General features: G+C 36.7%; 1 protein-coding gene across 3 annotated transcripts in view; it reads right to left on the minus strand.

The window, feature by feature from the left end:
* The window catches only part of GRIA4 (glutamate ionotropic receptor AMPA type subunit 4), a 678,251-nt gene that overhangs the window by 128,253 nt on the left and 529,713 nt on the right, over nucleotides 1–20,285 (minus strand). For all 3 annotated transcript variants that reach the window (XM_055547461.1, XM_055547460.1, XM_055547462.1), the window contains exon 5: nucleotides 3,677–3,730. In XM_055547461.1, coding sequence (XP_055403436.1) covers nucleotides 3,677–3,730 — 54 coding nt within the window. The remainder of the gene's footprint in view (nucleotides 1–3,676; nucleotides 3,731–20,285) is intronic.

Here is a 20,285-nt window from a genome sequence, read left to right on the forward strand (position 1 = left end):
GAAAAGTACAAATTTCCAAAGCTTAACCGGGAAAAAATAGAAAATCCTAACAGACCCATCACAAGTACTAAAATAGAAACTGTAATCAGAAATCTTCCAGCAAACAAAAGCCCAGGACCAAACGGCTTCACAGTTGAATTCTACCAAAAATTTAGAGAAGAGCTAATACCTATTCTACTCAAACTCTTCCAGAAAATTGCAGAGGAAGGTAAATTTCCAAACTCATTCTATGAGGCCACCATCACCCCAATACCAAAACCAGACAAAGATGCCACAAAAAAAAAAAAAAAAAAAAAAAAAAAAGAAAACTACAGGCCAATATTACTGATGAACATAGATGCAAAAATCCTTAATAAAATTCTAGCAAAGAGAATCCAGCAACATAATTAAAAGATCATACACAATGACCAAGTGGGCTTTATCCCACTGATGCAAGTATTCTTCAATATCTGTAAATCAATAAACATAATACACCACATTAACAAATTGAAAGATAAAAAAACTATATAATTATCTCAATAGATGCAAAGAAAGCCTTTGACAAAATTCAACATCCATTTATGATAAAAAACCCTCCAGAAATCAAGCATAGAAGGAACATACCACAATATAATAAAAGTTATATATGACAAACTTCATATATGACGCTTCAGCAAACATTATCCTCAATGGCGAAAAATTGAAAGCATTTCCCCTAAAGTCAGGAACAAGACAAGGGTTCCCACTCTCACCACTACTCTTCACCATAGTATTGGATGTTTTGGCCACTTCAATCAGAGTATAAAAATAAATAAAAGAAATCCAGATTGGAAGAGAAGAAGTAAAACTCTCACTGTTTGCAGATAACATGATCCTCTACATAGAAAACCCTAAAGACTCCACCAGAAAATTGCTAGAGCTAATCAATGAATATAGTAAAGTTCCAGGATTTAAAATTGACACACAGAAATCCCTTGCATTCCTATACACCAACAATGAGAAAACAGAAAGAGAAATTAAGGAAACAACTCCATTCACCATTGCAACGAAAAGAATAAAATACTTAGGAATATATCTACCTAAAGAAACAAAAGACCTATATATAGAAAATTATAAAACACTGATGAAAGAAATCAGAGGACACAGATAGATGGGAAAATATACCATGTTCATGGATCGGATGAATCAATATAGTGAAAATGAGTATACTACCCAAAGCAATCTACAGATTCAGTGCAATCCCTATCAAGCTACCAATGGTATTTTTCACAGGACTAGAACAAATAATTTCACAGTTTGTATGGGAGTTAAAAAACCTCAATTAACCAAAGCAATTTTGAGAAAAAAGAACGGAACTGGAGAAATCAACCTGCCTGACTTCAGACTATACTACAAACCTACAGTGATCAAGATAGTATGGTACTAGCACAAAGACAGAAATATAGATCAATGGAACAAAATAGAAAGCCCAGAGATAAATCCATGCACATATGGACACCTTATCTTTGACAAAGGAGGCAAGAATATACAATGGAGAAAAGACAATCTCTTTAACAATTGATGCTGGGAAAACTGGTCAACCACTTGTAAAAGAATGAAACTAGAACACTTTCTAACACCATACACAAAAATAAACTCAAAATGGATTAAAGATATAAATGGAAATAAAAGCAAAAATAAACAAATGTTACCTAATTAAACTTAAAAGCTTTTGCACAACAAAGGAAACTATAAGCAAGGTGAAAAGATAGCCTTCAGAATGAGAGAAAATAATAGCAAATGAAGCAATGGACAAAGAATTAATCTCAAAAATATACAAGCAACTCCTGCAGCTGAATTCCAGAAAAATAAACAACCCAATAAAAAAATGGGCCAATAACTAAACAGACATTTCTCCAAAGAAGTCATACATAAGGCTAACAAACACATGAAAAGATGCTAGACATCACTCATTATCAGAGAAATGCAAATCAAAACCACAATGAGGTACCATTTCACGCCAGTCAGAATGGCTGCTATCCAAAAGTCTACAAACAATAAATGCTGTGGAGGGTGTGGGGAAAAGGGAACCCTCGTACACTGTTGGTAGGAATGCAAACTAGTACAGCCACTATGGAGAACAGTGTGGAGTTTCCATAGAAAACTGGAAATAGAACTACCATATGACCTGCAGTCCCACTGCTGGGCATACACACTGAAGAAACCAGAATTGAAAGAGACACGTGTCCCCCAATGTTCATCGCAGCACTGTTTATAATAGCCAGGACATGGAAGCAACCTAGATGTCCATCAGCAGATGAATGGATAAGAAAGCTGTGGTACATATACGCAATGGAATATTACTCAGACATTAAAAAGAGTATATTTGAATCATTTCTAATGAGGTGGATGAAACTGGAGCCTATTACACAGAGTGAAGTAAGTCAGAAGGAAAAACACCAATACAGTATAGTAATGCATATATATGGAATTTAGAAAGGTGATAATGATAACCTCACATGTGAGACAGCAAAAGAGACACAGATGTATAGAACAGTCTTTTGGACTCTGTGGGAGAGGGAGAGGGTGAAGGTGGGATGATTTGGGAGAATGGTATTGAAACATGTATATTATCATATGTGAAAAAGATCGCCAGTCCAGGTTCGATGCATGATACAGGGTGCTCGGGACTGGTTCAGTGGGATGACCCAGAGGGATGGGATGGGGAGGGAGGTGGGAGGGGGGTTCAGGATGGGAAACACATGTACACCTGTGGTGGATCTGTGTCAATAGTATGGGAAAACCACTGCTGCTGCTGCTAAGTCACTTCAGTCGTGTCCGACTCTTGCGATCCCATAGATGGCAGCCCACCAGGCTCCCCCGTCCCTGGGATTCTCCAGGCAAGAACACTGGAGTGGGTTGCCATTTCCTTCTCCAATGCATGAAAGTGAAAAGTGAAAGTGAAGTAGCTCAGTCTATCCTACTCTTCGCGACCCCATGGACTGCAGCCTACCAGGCTCCTCTGTCCATGGGATTTTCCAGGCAAGAGTACTGGAGTGGGGTGCCATTGCCTTCTCCAATGGCAAAACCACTACAATATTGTAAAGTAATTAGCCTCCAATTAAAATAAATAAATTTATATTAAAACAAAAACAAACAAACAACAAAAACAACACAAACAAACTGCCAATGTGCATGACTCCTTACCACCCCATGGACTGTAGCCCACCAGGCAACTCTGTCTGTTGGATACTGGAGTGGGTTGCCATTTCCTTCTCCAAGGGATCTTCCCAGCTCAGTGATTGAACCCCCATCTCCTGCATTGGCAGGCAGATACTTAACAACTAAGCCACTAGGGAAGCTCATGTCAATATGTTAGTTGGATGCATAACTCTTTAACTCAAAAACTTACAATTTTACCTCTTAGTTGTGGAGAAAATCTTGTTGCTTTGAACTCTAATAGGAAGAACAGTCCTTCAAAGATTTCTGAAATACTATCTGCTAGGTTATTATCCTTCAGACAGTCTTAAATAAAACTCTCCATTTCTTAATGCCTTTTTTTTTGAGAACACATAAAAGTATCATCCTATGTGTTGTAAAAAACCTTAATAGGTAATGTAGTTTAACAATTTATTCCAGTATTATTTTAAGGTGCAGTTAACATGATCTCGACTGTCTGAACAATTCTTATGAAACATAGAAAATAAAGAGTTCTTACCAAGTTTGCAATGATATAATGGTAGCCTTTAACGTGCTTTCCAACACTCACAATCTGTGAAGATATAAGAAAATACAAGGCAATAAATTTAACTCTACTGAATGATTATATTTTAAAAAAAGAAGAATTTTAACTATTGCACCATAATTTCACATGGAAACATAAGAAAATAATATATTAATAATTTTTCTTGTAAAAGTGATTTATTCTAATACAAAGAAATTCATAAGCCACTTTAGAAATTAAGTGGTTTAAGTAAAAAAAAAATTCAATCATACTGTATAAATGCAAAAATTTCATTATATATTATTCAGAAAACTACTATGCTGTAATTCCCTCGGTGAGAATGACAATGCTATGAAACAAACCAATAGTTTGCATATATTTCTAAAAAAGAATAGTTCAACATAAGAAAGATTATTTTGGTTTAAATAATTTAGATGTACTTATTTTACCGATAATTTACAAGAATTCATGATAGACTGTTAGATATTTTCAACTGGTGAGAACGATTTTCTATGAGTAGATTGGATTGTTGTCCTGAAAAGCAAGTAAAGATTTTTCTAAAGCTCAGTATCTCTCTTTAGATACTGTGAATACTTAGTTAATTCCCACTCACCTGTATGTAGCAATAGTTTACTATAATAAAAAGAATAAAGATAAAACAACATCAAAAGACCTTTATTTATGCTATATTTATTTTTTCAATGAATGTTTTTAGAAATGTTTAGAAAATTAGGAATAAAGAATTTTAGGAAAAAGTAATTCAATTTTTTTAAAAAAGTATAACTTTATTTCTATATTAGGAACCAATACAGGATTGTAAAGTAATTAACCTCCAATTAAAATAAATAAATTTATATTTAAAAAAGAAATTAAAATTCTTATTTTGCAATGCTGAAATTCCTTTTTAGAGAAAAATCTAATGGCAGTTACTAATGAGCTGCTTTGTACACTCATTGGTATCTTCAAAGGTAGCAATAAAATATATTTTCATATACTTTTATCATTAAAAAACAATTTTTTGGTAGTTTAATATCTTCTAAAATAATTTTTTATAAACTAGTGATGTATATGAAACACAAGAAAGCTATTTTATTTTATTTGTTATAGTTTCCAAGATAGCAGAATAAAGCTACTTCTGCTTTCACAGCTTTACAGAATAAAGCATTGGTTATATCCAGTATTTCAAAAATTTCCATATGAGTTTTACAAGTTTAATTACTAAAAATATTCAATTTTATGAAATGTTTAGATAATCCCTGAAATGTTTGAGCAAAACTTCAATCAGACAGTCTTTGTGAAAATTATTGTTAGTAAGTACCAGCTTATTCTATATAGTATTTGTGAACTAGGGAGCTATGATATGGTTCTCATTTTCATTCTTATTCATTCCACATAACCACACTTTCATGCAGGTGTAAAGCTTATTTCTGAGAGATTGGGGTTAATTTGTGCAGGATTGACACATTGCAAACTGGCCAGCACCAGAAACAACTTATCATATTTAAGGGTTGAGAAAGAAAGCATCTGGAAGCTAAAGATACACTAAATGAGACTTTACATTCTACTTCAATCCTTGGTTGGCTTTTAACCGGAGCCAAGTTGACCTCATATAAGTCCCCTCTGTTTTAAACTCTCACCTGCTCTTTCTGCAAAGTCTAATCCATTAAAAAAAAAAAAATATATATATATATATATATATAGAGAGAGAGAGAGAGAGAGAGAGAGTATAGTTGATTTAAAATGTGTTAGCTTTTGCTGTACAGCAAAGGGAATTAGTTATACATATATATATATTTATCCACTCTAGATTCTTTTCCCACATAGATCAATACAGAGTATTGAGAAGAGTTCCCTGTGCTACACAGTAGGTCTTTACTATTTGTATATGGTAGTGTGTGTATGTCAATTCCAATCTCCCAATTTGTCTCTCCCTTGCTTGGGTGGAAGCCTAGGTAACCATAAATTTATTTTCTACACTTTATTTCTGTTTTGTAAAAATGTTCATTTGTACTATTTTTTTTGTTTTAGATTCCACATATAAGCAATATTATATGATATTTACCCTCCTCTGTCTGACTTACTTTACTCAGTATTACAATCTCTAGGTCCATCCATGTTACTGCAAATAGAATTATTTTTTTTTCTTGGCTGAGTAGTATTCCATTGTATATGTGCCACATCTTATTTATTCATTCCTCTGTTGATGGACATTTAGATTGTTTCCATGTCCTGGCTATTGTAAATAATCCTGCAATTAAAACTGGAGTACACATATCTTTTTGAATTGTAGTTTATCTCTGAGCGTATGTCCAGGAGTGGGATTGTTGGATTATATGGTAGCTCTAGTTTTAATTTTTTGAGAAGCCTCTTTACTGTTTTCCACAGTGGATGCCCCAATTTTCATTTCAACAGTGTAGGAGCATTACCTTTTCTCCATATGCTCTGCAGCATTTATTGTCTGTGGATTTTTTGGTGATGGCCATTCAGACCATTGTGAAATGATACCTCATTGTAGTTTTGATTTACATTTCTCTAATAATTAGTGATGTTGAGCAATTTTTTTATATGATTTTGGCCACCTGTATGTCTTCTTTGAAGAGATTTCTATTTAGATCTTCTACCCATATTTTGATTGGGCTGTTTCTCTTTTGATATTCAACTCTGCAAGCTCTTTGTATATTTTGAGGATTAATCCTTTGTCATTTATTCCAAATGTTTCAAATGTTTTCTCCAACTTTGAGGGTTGTCTTTTCGTTTTGTTTATGTCTTCCTTTGCTGTGAAAAACCTTTTAAATTTAATTAGGTCTCATTTGTTTATTTTTATTTCCATTACTCTAAGTTCAGTTCAGTTAAGTTGCTCAGTCATGTCCGACTCTTTACGACCCCATGAACCACAGCACCACAGGTCTCCCTGTCCATCACCAACTCTTGGAGTTTACCCAAACTCGTGCCCGTCAAGTCGGTGATGCCATCCAACCATCTCATCATCTGTCGTCCTCTTCTCCTCTTGCCCTCAATCTTTCCCAGCATCAGGGTCCTTTCAAATGAGTCAGCTCTTCACATAAGGGCAAAGTATTGGAGTTTCAGCTTCAATATTAGTCCTTCCATGAACACCCAGGGCTGATCTCCTTTAGGATGGACTGGTTGAATCTCCTCACAGTCCAAGGGATGCTCAAGAGTCTTCTCCAACACCACAGTTCAAAAGCATCAGTTCTTTGGTACTCAGCTTTCTTTGTAGTCCAACTCTCACATCCATACATGACTACTGTAAAAATCGTAGCCTTGACTAGACAGACTTTTGTTGGCAAAGTAATGTCTCTGCTTTTTAATATGTTGTCTAGGTTGGTCATAACTTTCCTTCCAAGGAGTTAAGTGTCTTTTAATTTCATGGTTGCAATCACCATCTGCAGTGATTTTGGAGCCCCCCCAAATAAAGTCAGCCACTGTTTCCCCATCTATTTGCCATGAAGTGATGGGACCAGATGCCATGATCTTAGTTTTCTTAGTTTTTTCACTGTCCTCTTTCACTTTAATCAAGAGGCTCTTTAGTTCTTCTTCACTTTCTGGCATAAGGGTGGTGTCATCTGTATATCTGATGTGATTGATATTTCTCCCGGCAATCATGATTCCAGCTTGTGCTTCTTCCAGCCCAGCGTTTCTCATGATGTACTCTGCATATAAGTTAAATAAGCAGGGTGACAATATACAGCCTTCCTGTACTCCTTTTCCTATTTGGAACCAGTCTGTTGTTCCATGTCCAGTTCTAACTGTTGCTTCCTGACCTGCATACAGTTTCTCAAGAGGCAGATCAGGTGGTCTGGTATTCCCATCTCTTTCAGAATTTTCCACAGTTTATTGTGATCCACACAGTCAAAGGCTTTGGCATAGTTAATAAAGCAGAAATAGATGTTTTTCTTGAACTATCTTGCTTTTTCGATGATGTAGCAGATGCTGGCAATTTGATCTCTGGTTCCTCTGCCTTTTCTATAACCAGCTTGAATATGTGGAAGTTCACAGTTCATGTATTGCTGAAGCCTGGCTTGGAGAATTTTGAGCATTATTTTATTAGCGTGTGAGATGAGTGCAATTGTGTAGTAGTTTGAGCATTCTTTGGTATTGCTTTTCTTTGGGATTGGAATGAAAACTGACCTTTTCCAGTCCTGTGGCCACTGCTGAGTTTCCCAAATTTGCTGACATATTGAGTGAAGCACTTTCACAGCACCATCTTTTAGGATTTCAAATAACTCAACTGAAATTCCATCACCTCCACTAGATTTGCTCCATTGCTCTAAGAGGTGGATGGAAAAAAAAATCTTGCATTTTTAAGTCAGAGAGTGTTGTGCCTATGTTTTCCTCTTAGAGTTTTATAGTGTCTGGCATTTCATTTAGATCTTTAACCCATTTTGAATTTATTTTTGTGTGTGGTGTTAGGGAGTGTTTAAATTTCATTTTTTTACATGTATCTGTCCAGTTTTTCCAGCACCATGTATAGAAGAGGATGTCTTTTCTCCATTATATATTTTTGCCTCCTTTGTCATAGATTAGGTGACCATAGGTGCATGGGTTTATCTCTGAACGTTCTGTCCTGTCCCATTGATCTGTATTTCTATCTTTCTGTACATACTGTTTTTATGGAGTATAGTCTGAAGTCAGGGAGACTAATTTCTCCAGCTGTCATTCTTTCTCAAGATTACTTTGGCTATTTAGGGTCTTTGGTGTTTCAGTAAAAAATTATAGAATATTTTGCTCCAAGTCTATGAAAATTGCCATTGGTAATTGAATAGGGATTGCATTGAATCTGTATATTGCCTTGGGTACTATAGTCATTTTATCAATATTGATTCTTCAAATCCAGGAACATGGTAATCTCTACACTTATTAGTGTCATTTTTTATTTATTTCATCAATATATTGCAGTTTTTTTGAGTATAGTTCTTTTGCCTCATTTGGTAAGGTTGTTCCTAATTTTATTTTTTAATACAAGAACAAATGGGATTGTAATTTCTCCTTTTGATCTTTTATTGTTAGTTTATAGAAATGCAATACATTTCTGTGTATTAATTTTGCATCCTACAACCTCCCCAAATTCGTTGATTAGATTTAGTAATTTTTGGTAGTATCTTTAGGATTTTTCTATGTATAGTATCATGTCATTTGCAAAAACTGACATTTTTACTTCTTTTCCAACTTAGACTTCTTTTATTTCTTATTCCTCTCTGATTCCCATGTCTAGGACTTCCAAAACTATGTTGAATAAAAGCAGTGAAAGTGTATATCCTTGTCTTGTTCCTAATCCTAGAGGGAATGCTTTCAGGTATTCACTATTGAAAATGATGTTTGCTGTGGTTTTTATCATGCTGCTGCTGCTGCTAAGTCGCTCCAGTCGTGTCCGACTCTGTGCGACCCCATAGACGGCAGTCCACCAGCTGCTCCCCTGTCCCTGGGATTCTCCAGTCAAGAACACTGGAGTGGGTTGCCATTTCCTTCTCCAATTCATGAAAGTGAAAAGTGAAAGTGAAGTCGCTCAGCCATGTCCGACTCTTAGCGACCCCATGGACTATAGCCCACCAGGCTCCTCCATCCATGGGATTCTCCAGGCAAGAGTACTGGAGTGGGGTGCCATTGCCTTCTCCGGGTTTTTATCATATACAACCTTTATTATGTTAGGTATGTTTTCTTGATGCCCACTTTCTGGAGAGGTTTTTTTTTTTTGTTTTTGTTTTTTTTTTAATCATAAATGGGTGTTGAATTTTGTTGAAAGCTTTTTCTTCATCTATTGAAATAATCATATGACTTTCATTTTTTAATTTGTTAATATGACATATCACTTTGATTGATTTGTGTGTAGTGAAGAATCCTCACATCCTTGGGATAAATCCCACCTGATCATGATGTATGATTCTTTTTATGTGTTTTTGGATTTGGTTAGCTAGTATTTTGTTGAGGATTTTTGTATATATGTTCATAAGTGATAGTGGCCTATAATTTTCTTTTTCTTTTGTATGATATCTTAGTCTACTTTTGGTATCAGGATGATGGTGGCCTCCTTGAATATGCTTCAGAGTGTTTCTTTGTCTGCAATTTTTTGGAAGAGTTTGAGAGGGATAAGCATTAGCTCCTCTCTTAGTACTTGATAGAATTAGCCTGTGATGCCATCTGGTCCTGGACTTTTGTTTGTTGGAAGGTTTTAATTATAGTTTCAATGCCAGTGCTTGTGGTTTGTCTGTTCATATTTTCTGTTTCTTTCTGATTCACTCTTGGAAGGTTGTACTTTTCTAAGAGTTCGTCCATTTCTTCCAGATGGTCCATTTCATTGGTATATGGTTTCTTGCAGTATTCTCTTATTATCTTTCATTTCTGCAGTGTCAGTTCTAACTTCTTCTTTTTCATTTATATTTTGCTAATTTTATTTCTCTCCCTTTTTTCTTGTGTGTGGCAATATCAACAACACATTTGGCTCAAGAACTGCTAACGAACTTAACAGTGCAGTGATTGTTCAAGAAGTTTTGCAAAGGAGACAAGAACCTTGAAGATGAGGAGCATAGTAGCCAGCCATTGGAAGTTGACAATGACCAACTGCAAGTCTTCATCATCAAAGCTGATCCTCTTTCTACTACATAAAAAGTTCCTGGAGAACTCAATGCTGACTATTTAATGGCCATTCAGCATTTGAAGCAAATTGGAAAGGTGAAGAAGTGCAATAAGTGGGTGCCTCATGAGCTGACCAGAAACAAACAAACAAAAATTGCTTTAAGGTGTTGTCTTCTCTTATTCTACATAACAACAACGAACCATTTTTCAATCAAATTGTGATGTGTGACAAAAAATGGATTTTATGACAATTGACAACAACCAACTCAGTGGTTGGACCAAGAAGAAACTCCAAAGCACTTCCCAAAGCTAACCATGCCCCCATAAAATGGTCATGGTCACAGGTGGTCTGCTGCTAGTCCAATCTACTACAACTTTCTGAATCCCAGGGAAACTACTACATCTGAGAAGCATGCTCAACAAATAGATGAGATACACTGAAAACTCCAATGCCTACAGCTGGCATTGATCAACAGAATGGGTGCAATTCTTCTCCATTACAATGCCCAACCACACATCACACAACCAGTGCTTCAAAAGTTGAACAAATTGGGCTACAAGTTTTTGCCTCATCCGCTATATTGACCTAGCTTTTTGCCAACCTTCTACCACTTCTTCAAGCATCTGGACATCTTTTTTTTTTTTTTTTTCCCCAGGGAGAAAGCTTCTACAACCAGCTAGATACAGAAAATTCTTTCCAAGAGTTTGTTGATTCTTAAAGCATGGACTTATATGCTCCAGGAAGAAACAAGCTTATTTCTCATTAGCAAAAAAATTGTTGATTGTAATGGTTCCTATTTTGATTAATAAAGATATATTTGAGCCTAGTTTTGATGATTTAAAATTCGAGGTCAAAAATCACAATTACTTTTGCATCAACCTTAATAGTAACTTCGGTTTTTGTTGTTTTTGATCTTCTTTTTTTATCTAGTTGCTTTAGGTATAAGGTAGGTTGTTTATTTGAGATTTTTCTTGTTTCCTGAGGTAATATTCTATAGCTATAAACTTCCATTGTAGAACTACTGTTGCTGTGTCCCATAGGTTTTGCCATTTATTTGCGGGTATTTTAAAAAAATTTCCTCGTTGATTTCTTCAGTGATCCATTGGTTGTTTAGTAACATATCATTTAGCCTCTATGTTTTATATATATATATATATATATCATTTTTCCTGTAATTGTTTTCTGTTTTTATAGTGTTGTGGTCAGAAAAATGTTTGATATGATTTCAATTTTCTTATTTTTAATTTAATTTTATTTTTTAACTTTACAATATTGTATTGGTTTTGACATATATTAAAATGAATCCACCACAGGTATACATGTTTTCCCCATCCTGAACCCTCCTCCCTCTTCCCTGCCTGTACCATCCCTCTGGGTCCTCCCAGCGCACCAGCCCTGAGCATCCAGTATCGTGCATCAAACCTGGACTGGCGACTCGTTTCATATATGATATTATACATGTTTCAATGCCGTTCTCCCAAATCATCCCATCCTCTCCCTCTCCCACAGAGTACAAAAGACTGTTTTATACATCTGTGTCTCTTTTGCTGTCTCACATACAGGGTTGTTGTTACCATCTTTCTAAATTCCATATATATGCATTACTATACTGTATTGGTGTTTTTCTTTCTGGCTTACTTCACTCTGTATAATAGGCTCCAGTTTCATCCACCTCATTAAAACTGATTCAAATGTATTCTTTTTAATGGCTGAGTAATACTCCATTGTGTATATGTACCACAGCTTTCTTATCCATTCATCTGCTGATGGACATCTAGGTTGCTTCCATGTCCTGGCTATTATAAACAGTGCTGTGATGAACATTGGGGCACACGTATCTCTTTCAATTCTGGTTTCCTCAGTGTGTATGCCCAGCAGTGTGATTGCTGGATCATTAAACTTGATTTGTGACCCAAGATGTGATCTATCCTGGAAAATGTCTCATGTGCACTTGAGAAGAAAATGTATAGTGTTGCTTTCTGATGGAATGTCCTATAAATATCAAAGTCTATCTGGTCTAATGTATCATTTAAGGCTTGTGTTTCCTTGTTAAATTTTCTCTGTGGATGATCTATCCATTGGTGTAAATGGGATGCTAAAGTCCCCACTGTTATTGTATTACTGTCAATTTATCTTTTTATGGATGTTAGGTTTTGCCCTTTTTATTGAAGTGCTCCTTGGTTGGGCACATATATATTTACAATTGTTATATCTTCTTCCTAGATTGGTCCATTGATCATTATACAGTGTCCTTTCTTGTGTCTTGCAACAGTTTGTAAGTCTATTCTCTCTGCTATGAGTATTGCTACTCCAGCTTTTTTTCAAGTTCCATTTGCATGGAATACTTTCCCACCCTCTGACTTTCAGTCTATATGGGTCTCCAGGTCTTTTGTAGGCAGCATATATATGAGCCTATTTTTTGTATCCATTCAGTCTTTTGGTTGAAACCTTTAATCCATTCACATTTAAGGTAATTGTCAATAAGAATGTTCCTGCTGTCACTTTCCTTAACTGCTTTTGGTTTCTTTATGTAGGTGTTTTTCCTTCCATTTCTGTTTTGTTCTCTTCTTTTGTGGTTTGATGACCATTTTAAGTGCTTTGTTTGGGTTGTTTTTCTTCATGTGTACTTATTGTAGTTTTTTTTTTTTGGGGGGGGGTTTGGATTTGCATTTCCCATGTGGTTTTGATTTAGCAGTCTATATAGAAATAAGGTTGTTTTAAGTTGCTGATTTCTTAATTTCAAGTGCAATTCCCATTCCATGCATTTATACTCTGCTTTACTTATGATTGCTTGTTTTGATAGCATATTTGTGTATCTGTGATTTCCTACTTTTATTATATAATTTTTCCTTTAGCAGTGAGCTTTCCCATTTGTAATTTTCTTGTTTCTCATTGTGGCTTCTTTTTTTCCCTTCCTACTGAAGTTCCTTTAGGATTTGTTTTAATGCTATTCTATTGATACTTTGGGTTATATTGAAAGCTGTTGATTTCTCTGTAGTATCTGAATGAAAGCCTTGCTGGGCAGAATATTTTTGGTTGTAGGTTTTTCCCTTTCATCATTTGAAACATATTGTACTGCTTGCTTATGACCTACAAAGTTTTTGCTTAAAAATAAACTAATAACCTTAAAGGTGTTCCCTTTTATATTATTTGTTGCTTTTCTGTTGTTACTTCTAATATTTTTCTTTGTGTTTAATTTTGATAGTTTGATTAATATGAATCTTGGCATGTTCATCCTTGAGTTTTTCTTTTATAGGACTCTCTGCACCTCCTGCACTTGGGTGACTATTTCCTTTCACATGTTAGGGAAGTTTTTGACAATAGTCTCTTCAGATATTTTTGTGGCCCTTTATCCTTTTTTTCTGGGCACCCTATAATATGAAGGTTGCATTTAATGTTGTCCCAGAGGCCTCTGAGATAATTCTCATTTCTTTTCATTCTTTTTTCTTTATTCTATTCCACGGAAGTTACTTTCACTACTCTGTCCTCTAACTCATTTATTTATTCTTCTGCCTCACTTATTCTACTATTGATTCCTTATAATGCATTTTAAAATTTCTATTATTGTGTCATTCATCTTTTTGTCTCTCCTTTAAATCTTTTATTTCTTTGTAAATCATTTATCTCTTTGATCTGTACTTCCATTCTTTTTTGAGATCTTGGATCATCTTTACTGTAATTACTCTGAATTCTTTCCTTGGTATATTGCCTATATCCTTTTAATTTCATGTTTCTTGTAGGTTTTTATCTTGCTGCTTCATCAGCAATGCATTTCTCTGTCATTTCATTTTGTTATCACCTTAACTGTTTGTGGTCTCCTTTCCACGGGCTGAATGGTTGTAGTTCCTGTTGCTTCTGGTGACTGACCCCTGGTAGGTGATGTCGGCCCAGGGGCTTTTGTTGGCTTCCTGATGTGAGGGGGTGCTGGTGCTTTCCCTTTTGTAGGTGGAGTTGAGTCTTGTCCCATGGATAGGCAGGGAAATATCAAGAGGTGCATTTTGGTGTGCTTGTGAGCTTAGTAAGACTTTAGGCAGCCTATCTAATGATGGGCACAACGTTTTCTTGTCTTGTTAGTTGTTTGGTGTAAGGCATTCCAGCACTGGAGCCTGTAGGCTGTTGGGCAGGGTCGGGTGTTGGCATCAAAATGGGGACCTCCTGGAGATCTCATCCTAAGTAATTTTCTGGAGCCTCTGCTACTAATGTCCTCATCTCCCTGGTGAACTACAGCCGACTTCTGCCTCTCCAGGAGACTTTCCAATTCACATAAATTAACCTAACACCAGTTCATCTGGAGGTATTTTCTTTTTGTGCTGAGTACCAGTGTCTGTGATAAGTTCTATGTGCCCTCCGAGAATTGAGTATCTGTTTTCCCCAGCCCTATGGGTCTCTTGCCCTCGAATCCTGCTGGTCTTCAAAGCTAAATGCTTCAGGGGTTCCTTCTTGTAATTCCAGACCTGCAGGCAGTCTTTAAGGGTTATTTTCATGTGGGAACATTCCTGTGAAGTCTGCTTGGGTTTAACTTTGTGTTTGTGTGTGTGTGTGAGAGCTGCTTATAGTATGGATATCCACCACCTCTCCTCAGCATACGCTGGCCATTATTAACTTGATAGGGTTATTTGACTGATGTTATGGTGATCGGAGCCTGCCCTGAATGTTGAGCAGAACTTCCCCTTTGCTTTGTTTGTCAGCACCCATCATTCTCAGTTGCAGAGCTCTTCTTTCCCATTCCCTAAGTCTGTCTTCTCCCAGCGAACAGTAGTCCTTCCTTTAGGTCTGCTCTCTAAACCCCATTTTTTAGCACCCAGGCCCTGACCACCTTGGGTACAAATGGCTCTGGCTGGGATATGCAGGGCTGTGTTTGCACCCTCTATGTAGGTCTTATTCTACCCTGCCTACAAAAGACTGGTTGCTGTGCTCACCTCCAAGCTCTTGAATCTTCCCTTCTGTCCTAGCTCATCTTTCTCTGCTGAGGGGGCTTGCCCATATGGGGGACCCACTCCTCTCCTTCTACCTCCTCAAGAGTGTGGGCGCTATCTCACTTCCTCTCCTCTTTTTTGTCCTTTCTTCTTTCTTCCATATTACATGTTTATATGGGGAGCTTTCTTTCCTTTTTGGTGTCTGAGCTCCTCTACTAGTGTTTATCAGGTGCTCTGTGAGAATTGTTCCATGTGTAGATGTATTCTTGATGCATTTGTGGGGAAAGAAAAACAACATCCTCCTACTTCTCCACTATTATGACTTCTCAACCCTTTTATTTTAAATCCAGAATATATAAACTGTGTTGGAAAACAGAGTTTTTCATACATGGTTATTGGTGAAATGGAGTCTCTGCTCATCCCTTTTCTTTTTGATTACATCTAAGACCTTTTTCTTTGTATTAAGGATTCTATAGTTTCATTACAATGAGCTTGAATTTTTACTTTTTAATTTTTGTTTAATTTGTTCAGCATTTTTGTGTTTCCTAATTTTGAGGATTGTATTTCAACAATTCTGGGAAATTCTCAGCCAATATCCCATACACTATCCATTCAAATTTATTTTTGTTTCTAACTGATATTGCAATGTTGATATCAGTAGGTTTAGGACCACTTTTATGATAATATCTCAGTTTCCAGATTCCCAGATCACAGTATGTCCTATAAATTCAAACTGTACTCTGCCTAAAGAAAGCTGTGAAGACAAATTCTCACGAAGATCTTTCCCTCCCTACATTAAGCCCAGGCCAAGACAGAAAATACTTAAATAGTAGACTGTTTCCTATTCTTTCTCTTTATTAAGGTGTTGCCCTTCAATAGTCTGGCTCTATAAAGGACTTAAGATCTAACTTATTACCTTGACTGATCACAAAGTTCCTGTTCTTGGGTGAGCATTAAATCCTCAGTCAAGCTACCCAATCTGACAACTTCCTTCAACACAGTTATCTTTCATTCTTGGTCCCTAAAGATTTTCTTTACTTTCCTGGAAATTCAGCTATGCATTTATAATATTTTATTTAGCATTTCTGTATGTTTTATATTACCAAATTTATGTAGTCCATAGTTTATCTAAAACTGAACTTCCCTTGACAGTATCACCATAAAGATGAGGTCAAGAAACAGATATACTGGAGCATAAAAAAGGTCAGTAAATAAGTAGTTTAATTACTCATGTTATTGGGTAATGTGAACCTGAGTGATTTAGCATGGGTTGAGTGGACTGGAGAGCTCTTATTCTCTGGCAATTTCAGGTACAGCTTGTACAAAGATAATTATTAAGGATGGTTGGTACTCATTTGGGAAACTATTTGGGAAATCTATTACTGACTCTTACTAGAGATTCCTGCTATTTAATCTCAGCATGGTTTGTGTTGATGATGGACAGGGAGGCCTGGCATGCTGCGATTCATGGGTTTGCAAAGAGTTGGATATGACTGAGCGACTGAACTGAACTGAACTGAGCAATCTGTTATTTATTTCTTGCTAATTCACTATAACTTTTCTCTGATGTGGCTATTTAAGCATTTTACACGATCTCTTTAAGTCCACATATCATCCTGCCTCTTGTTTCTCAGCTTGCAATCTCTGTGTGGCTTTATTCAATAACCTCTAATTTCTATTACATTTATTTTAAAGTAAAAGCGCTTATAAATATTAGAAAGGTATGAGACCAGTGGAAATTCTGCACTAGGTGTCTTCATGAAAAAAATCACTGTCAGTTCTAGATTGCCTAACAAAGATCTATAATAAATAAAACTTTTGTAATATATTTTTAAGAGGTGAGGACTTAACAAAACCACAAAGAACTGAAAGTGACATAAATCCTGGCAGAAAAGACCTTGTAAAGCTTGATGCACCCCAATAATCTGGAAGCTGAGAGCTCAAGGAGCAGAAATCTTAAGATTTATTTACCTGGCTGATGATGCTAGAGAGAGTATTATTTTTGCTGAACCAGATCCTGACTGAAAACCAACCAACAAACAAGCAAACAAATGTTCTAGATAAACTGTTGCAAAGGCCTCATTGCCTTTGAACACTCACCACCCTAAGCTTGTGTACCCATAGCATGAGGTCAGATTTTGGTTCTCTAGAACTAGAGGGAAATATCTTTGTGGAAAATAACCAAAGTTATACTCCATAGTAAAGTGTTCTACACATAGAGGGTCATTTGTCTAAAGTTTTTTTTTTTTTTTTTTTAATGATTCTGTACAACCGACAATATTATGGGTATGTTTTTTCATGAATTTCATCATCACAGCCAAAGTGAAGACTATCTTTTAAAACAAAAACAAATCTGAGTGATTTGATATTGGATACAAACTAAATATCGTGTCTCTACATTTCTGATGTTATTCTTTTATAACAAGGGAAAATAAACAGCTTGAGGTGAACGATATCAATATAAACTGGCACTACCTTCATACAAGTGTGCTTGGCCAAGTTGTTAAGAGAAAACAATGCCTAGGGTAAGGACTTGGTTGCAATGATTTATTATGGACTTTCATAGGGACAGAAAAATGTGAGTAAGAGGATCTTCATTTCCATTCTTTTCATCTTAAAAGACATAGAGGAAGCAAATACATAATAATTAACTGTTTGAGTCTGTTTGTGTTCTGAAGCATATACAAGTCATATTAATCATATTCTTTCAAAGAAGTCCATCTTTACAAGAATAAAATGCTTATGTACTGTGCTGTGCTTAGTAGCTCAGTCATGTCCGACTCTTTGTGACCTCAGGGACTGTAACCCACCAGGCTACTCTGTCCATGGGTTTTCTCCAGGCAAGAATCCTAGAGTGAGTTGCCATGCTCTCCTCCATGGTATCTTCCCAACCCAGGAATTGAACCCAGTTCAATTTGGCTGAGGCCAAACTATGGTAGGGGCAGTTATGATAATGGTGACCTCCTTCAAAAGGACTTATGTCATCATGTCCCACGGCTCCCAGGACTGTTGTATTCAATGCCCCTGATCCTGTGGCAGGCCACTGTGTACCCAAGTCAAGCTAGAGATTCCTGGACACTCACAGGCAAATTTGGCTCAGTCGCTTGGGGGGATCACTGCTCCTTTCTCCTGGGTCCTGGTCACACAAGGTTTTGATTCTGCCTCCAAGGGTATGTTTCTCCCGTCTTGTGGAAGTTCTGTAATCAAATCCCACTGGCCTTCAGAGAACTCTGGAGGTTCTCATTCCCTTTGTCAGATCCCCAGTTTGGGGAATCTGTTGTAGGCTCTAGAACTTTTGCAACAGTGCAAGAACTTCTTTGATATAATTGTTCTCTATTTTGTGTGCCATCTGCTCGGTGGCTCTATGGTGGGGCTAATGACAACCTCCTCCAAGAGGACTTATGCCACATGCCAAGCCTCCCAGGTCTGCTGCAGCTAGAGTCCCTGTCCTTGCAGCAGGCCACTGCTGACCTGTGCCTCCACAGAAGACACTCAAACACTCAAAGGCAGATCTGGCTCAATTAAAAGATGACAGAGTAAAAAGACATATACTCATCTTCTTCTGGGAGAACTCCAAAATTGCAACTCACTATTGAATAACCATCAACAGGAGAATGCTGGATCCCAATAAAAAAAGTTACCCCAGGTCCAAGGGCAAAGGAGAAAGTGCAACAAGATGGTAGAAGGGATGAAATCGTGTATAGAATAAAACCCCATACCTTTCAGAGTTGCTTGGAAGGCTCAAACAAAACCTTGTGTGTGCCAGGACCCAGAGACCTCCCAAGAGACTGAGCCAGACCTGACTGTGAATGTTAGTTAATGCAAATCTAACTCATGCTAAGTGCCTTCAGTCCTGTCCAACTCTTTGTGACCCTATGGACTGTAGCCTGCCAGGCACCTCTGTCTATGGGATTTCTCAGTCAAGAATACTGGTGTGGGTTTCCATGCCCTCCTCCAGGGGATCTTCCCAACCCTGGGATCAAACCCGTGTTACTTATGCAGGCAGTGTTTGAACAGCTTGGTTTCATCTTGAACATATTTGATATGCAATTCATCAAATGTTCCTTCGCGTTGTTCAGTGCCTAGTTCTAACTGTTGCTTCTTGATCTGCATATAGGTTCCTTCATATTCCTTCATATATCCCTGTAATACATATGTGAAAATATGTGAGTTTGAATATAAATTTTATTCCCATCCCCACTGCTTCCTCAAGTTATATATTTATTCATTGGTGATATGTCAGTTAAGGAGATCTCAAAAAATGAGATGTTCTGCTTAGTAGGAAGCAACATGAGAACATCGTTTTCATGGAATGCATGGCCTTTAAATCCAACCAACCTGAAGGTCTGATTCTGTGACTCTGTAGTGTTGAGATTTTGTGAACCACTAATCAAGAGATACTTGTGTAACATATCCATGTGCTATATTTCTTTTATCATGTTCATTTGAAATATTATCATCTGAACATTTTTCCTCTTTTATTTTTCTTAATTCAAAACTTGCCTTATGCTTTAGGACATATTTTATTTTCCCTTATTTTTTTGTGAAGTGAAATGTAAAGAAGTGTTTGAAAAAAATTCCGTGGCCACTTTTGCTGGAAAGACTAAGGTAAATAGGACTTAAGAGGTTTCTTTGTTGTAGGAATTTTTAGAGACTTTATGCTAACCTCCATTGAATTGGTTTCCCACATGACCCAGTGGTAAAGAATCTGCCTGCCAAGGAGAGAGACACAAGAGACGTGGGTTCCATCCCTGGGTCGGGAAGATAACCCAGAAGAGGAAATGGCAACTCACTCTTGTATTCTTGCCCCCAAAATTCCATGGACAGAGGAGACTGGTGGGATACAGGCCATGGGGTTGCAAAGAGTCAGACATGATTGAGTGACTGAGCACACAAGCATGTGAAATCCCAAGAGCAAAATATAGTATGAAGTTCTGTAGAGTTTTATAAGTTGTTTAAGGATATCCTTCCTATAGCATCACTCTTCATTCATCTCTTTAACTTCTACATACATTAAAGACTTCAGCTGTTTCATCGGCACTTTTCTTATTTCCCTTCAGTGTTAATCATTTTATGCGTGATAATAACTAAACTA

This window comes from Bubalus kerabau, chromosome 15 (genome assembly GCF_029407905.1).
Source record: "Bubalus kerabau isolate K-KA32 ecotype Philippines breed swamp buffalo chromosome 15, PCC_UOA_SB_1v2, whole genome shotgun sequence".
NCBI classification, from domain to species: domain Eukaryota; kingdom Metazoa; phylum Chordata; class Mammalia; order Artiodactyla; family Bovidae; genus Bubalus; species Bubalus kerabau.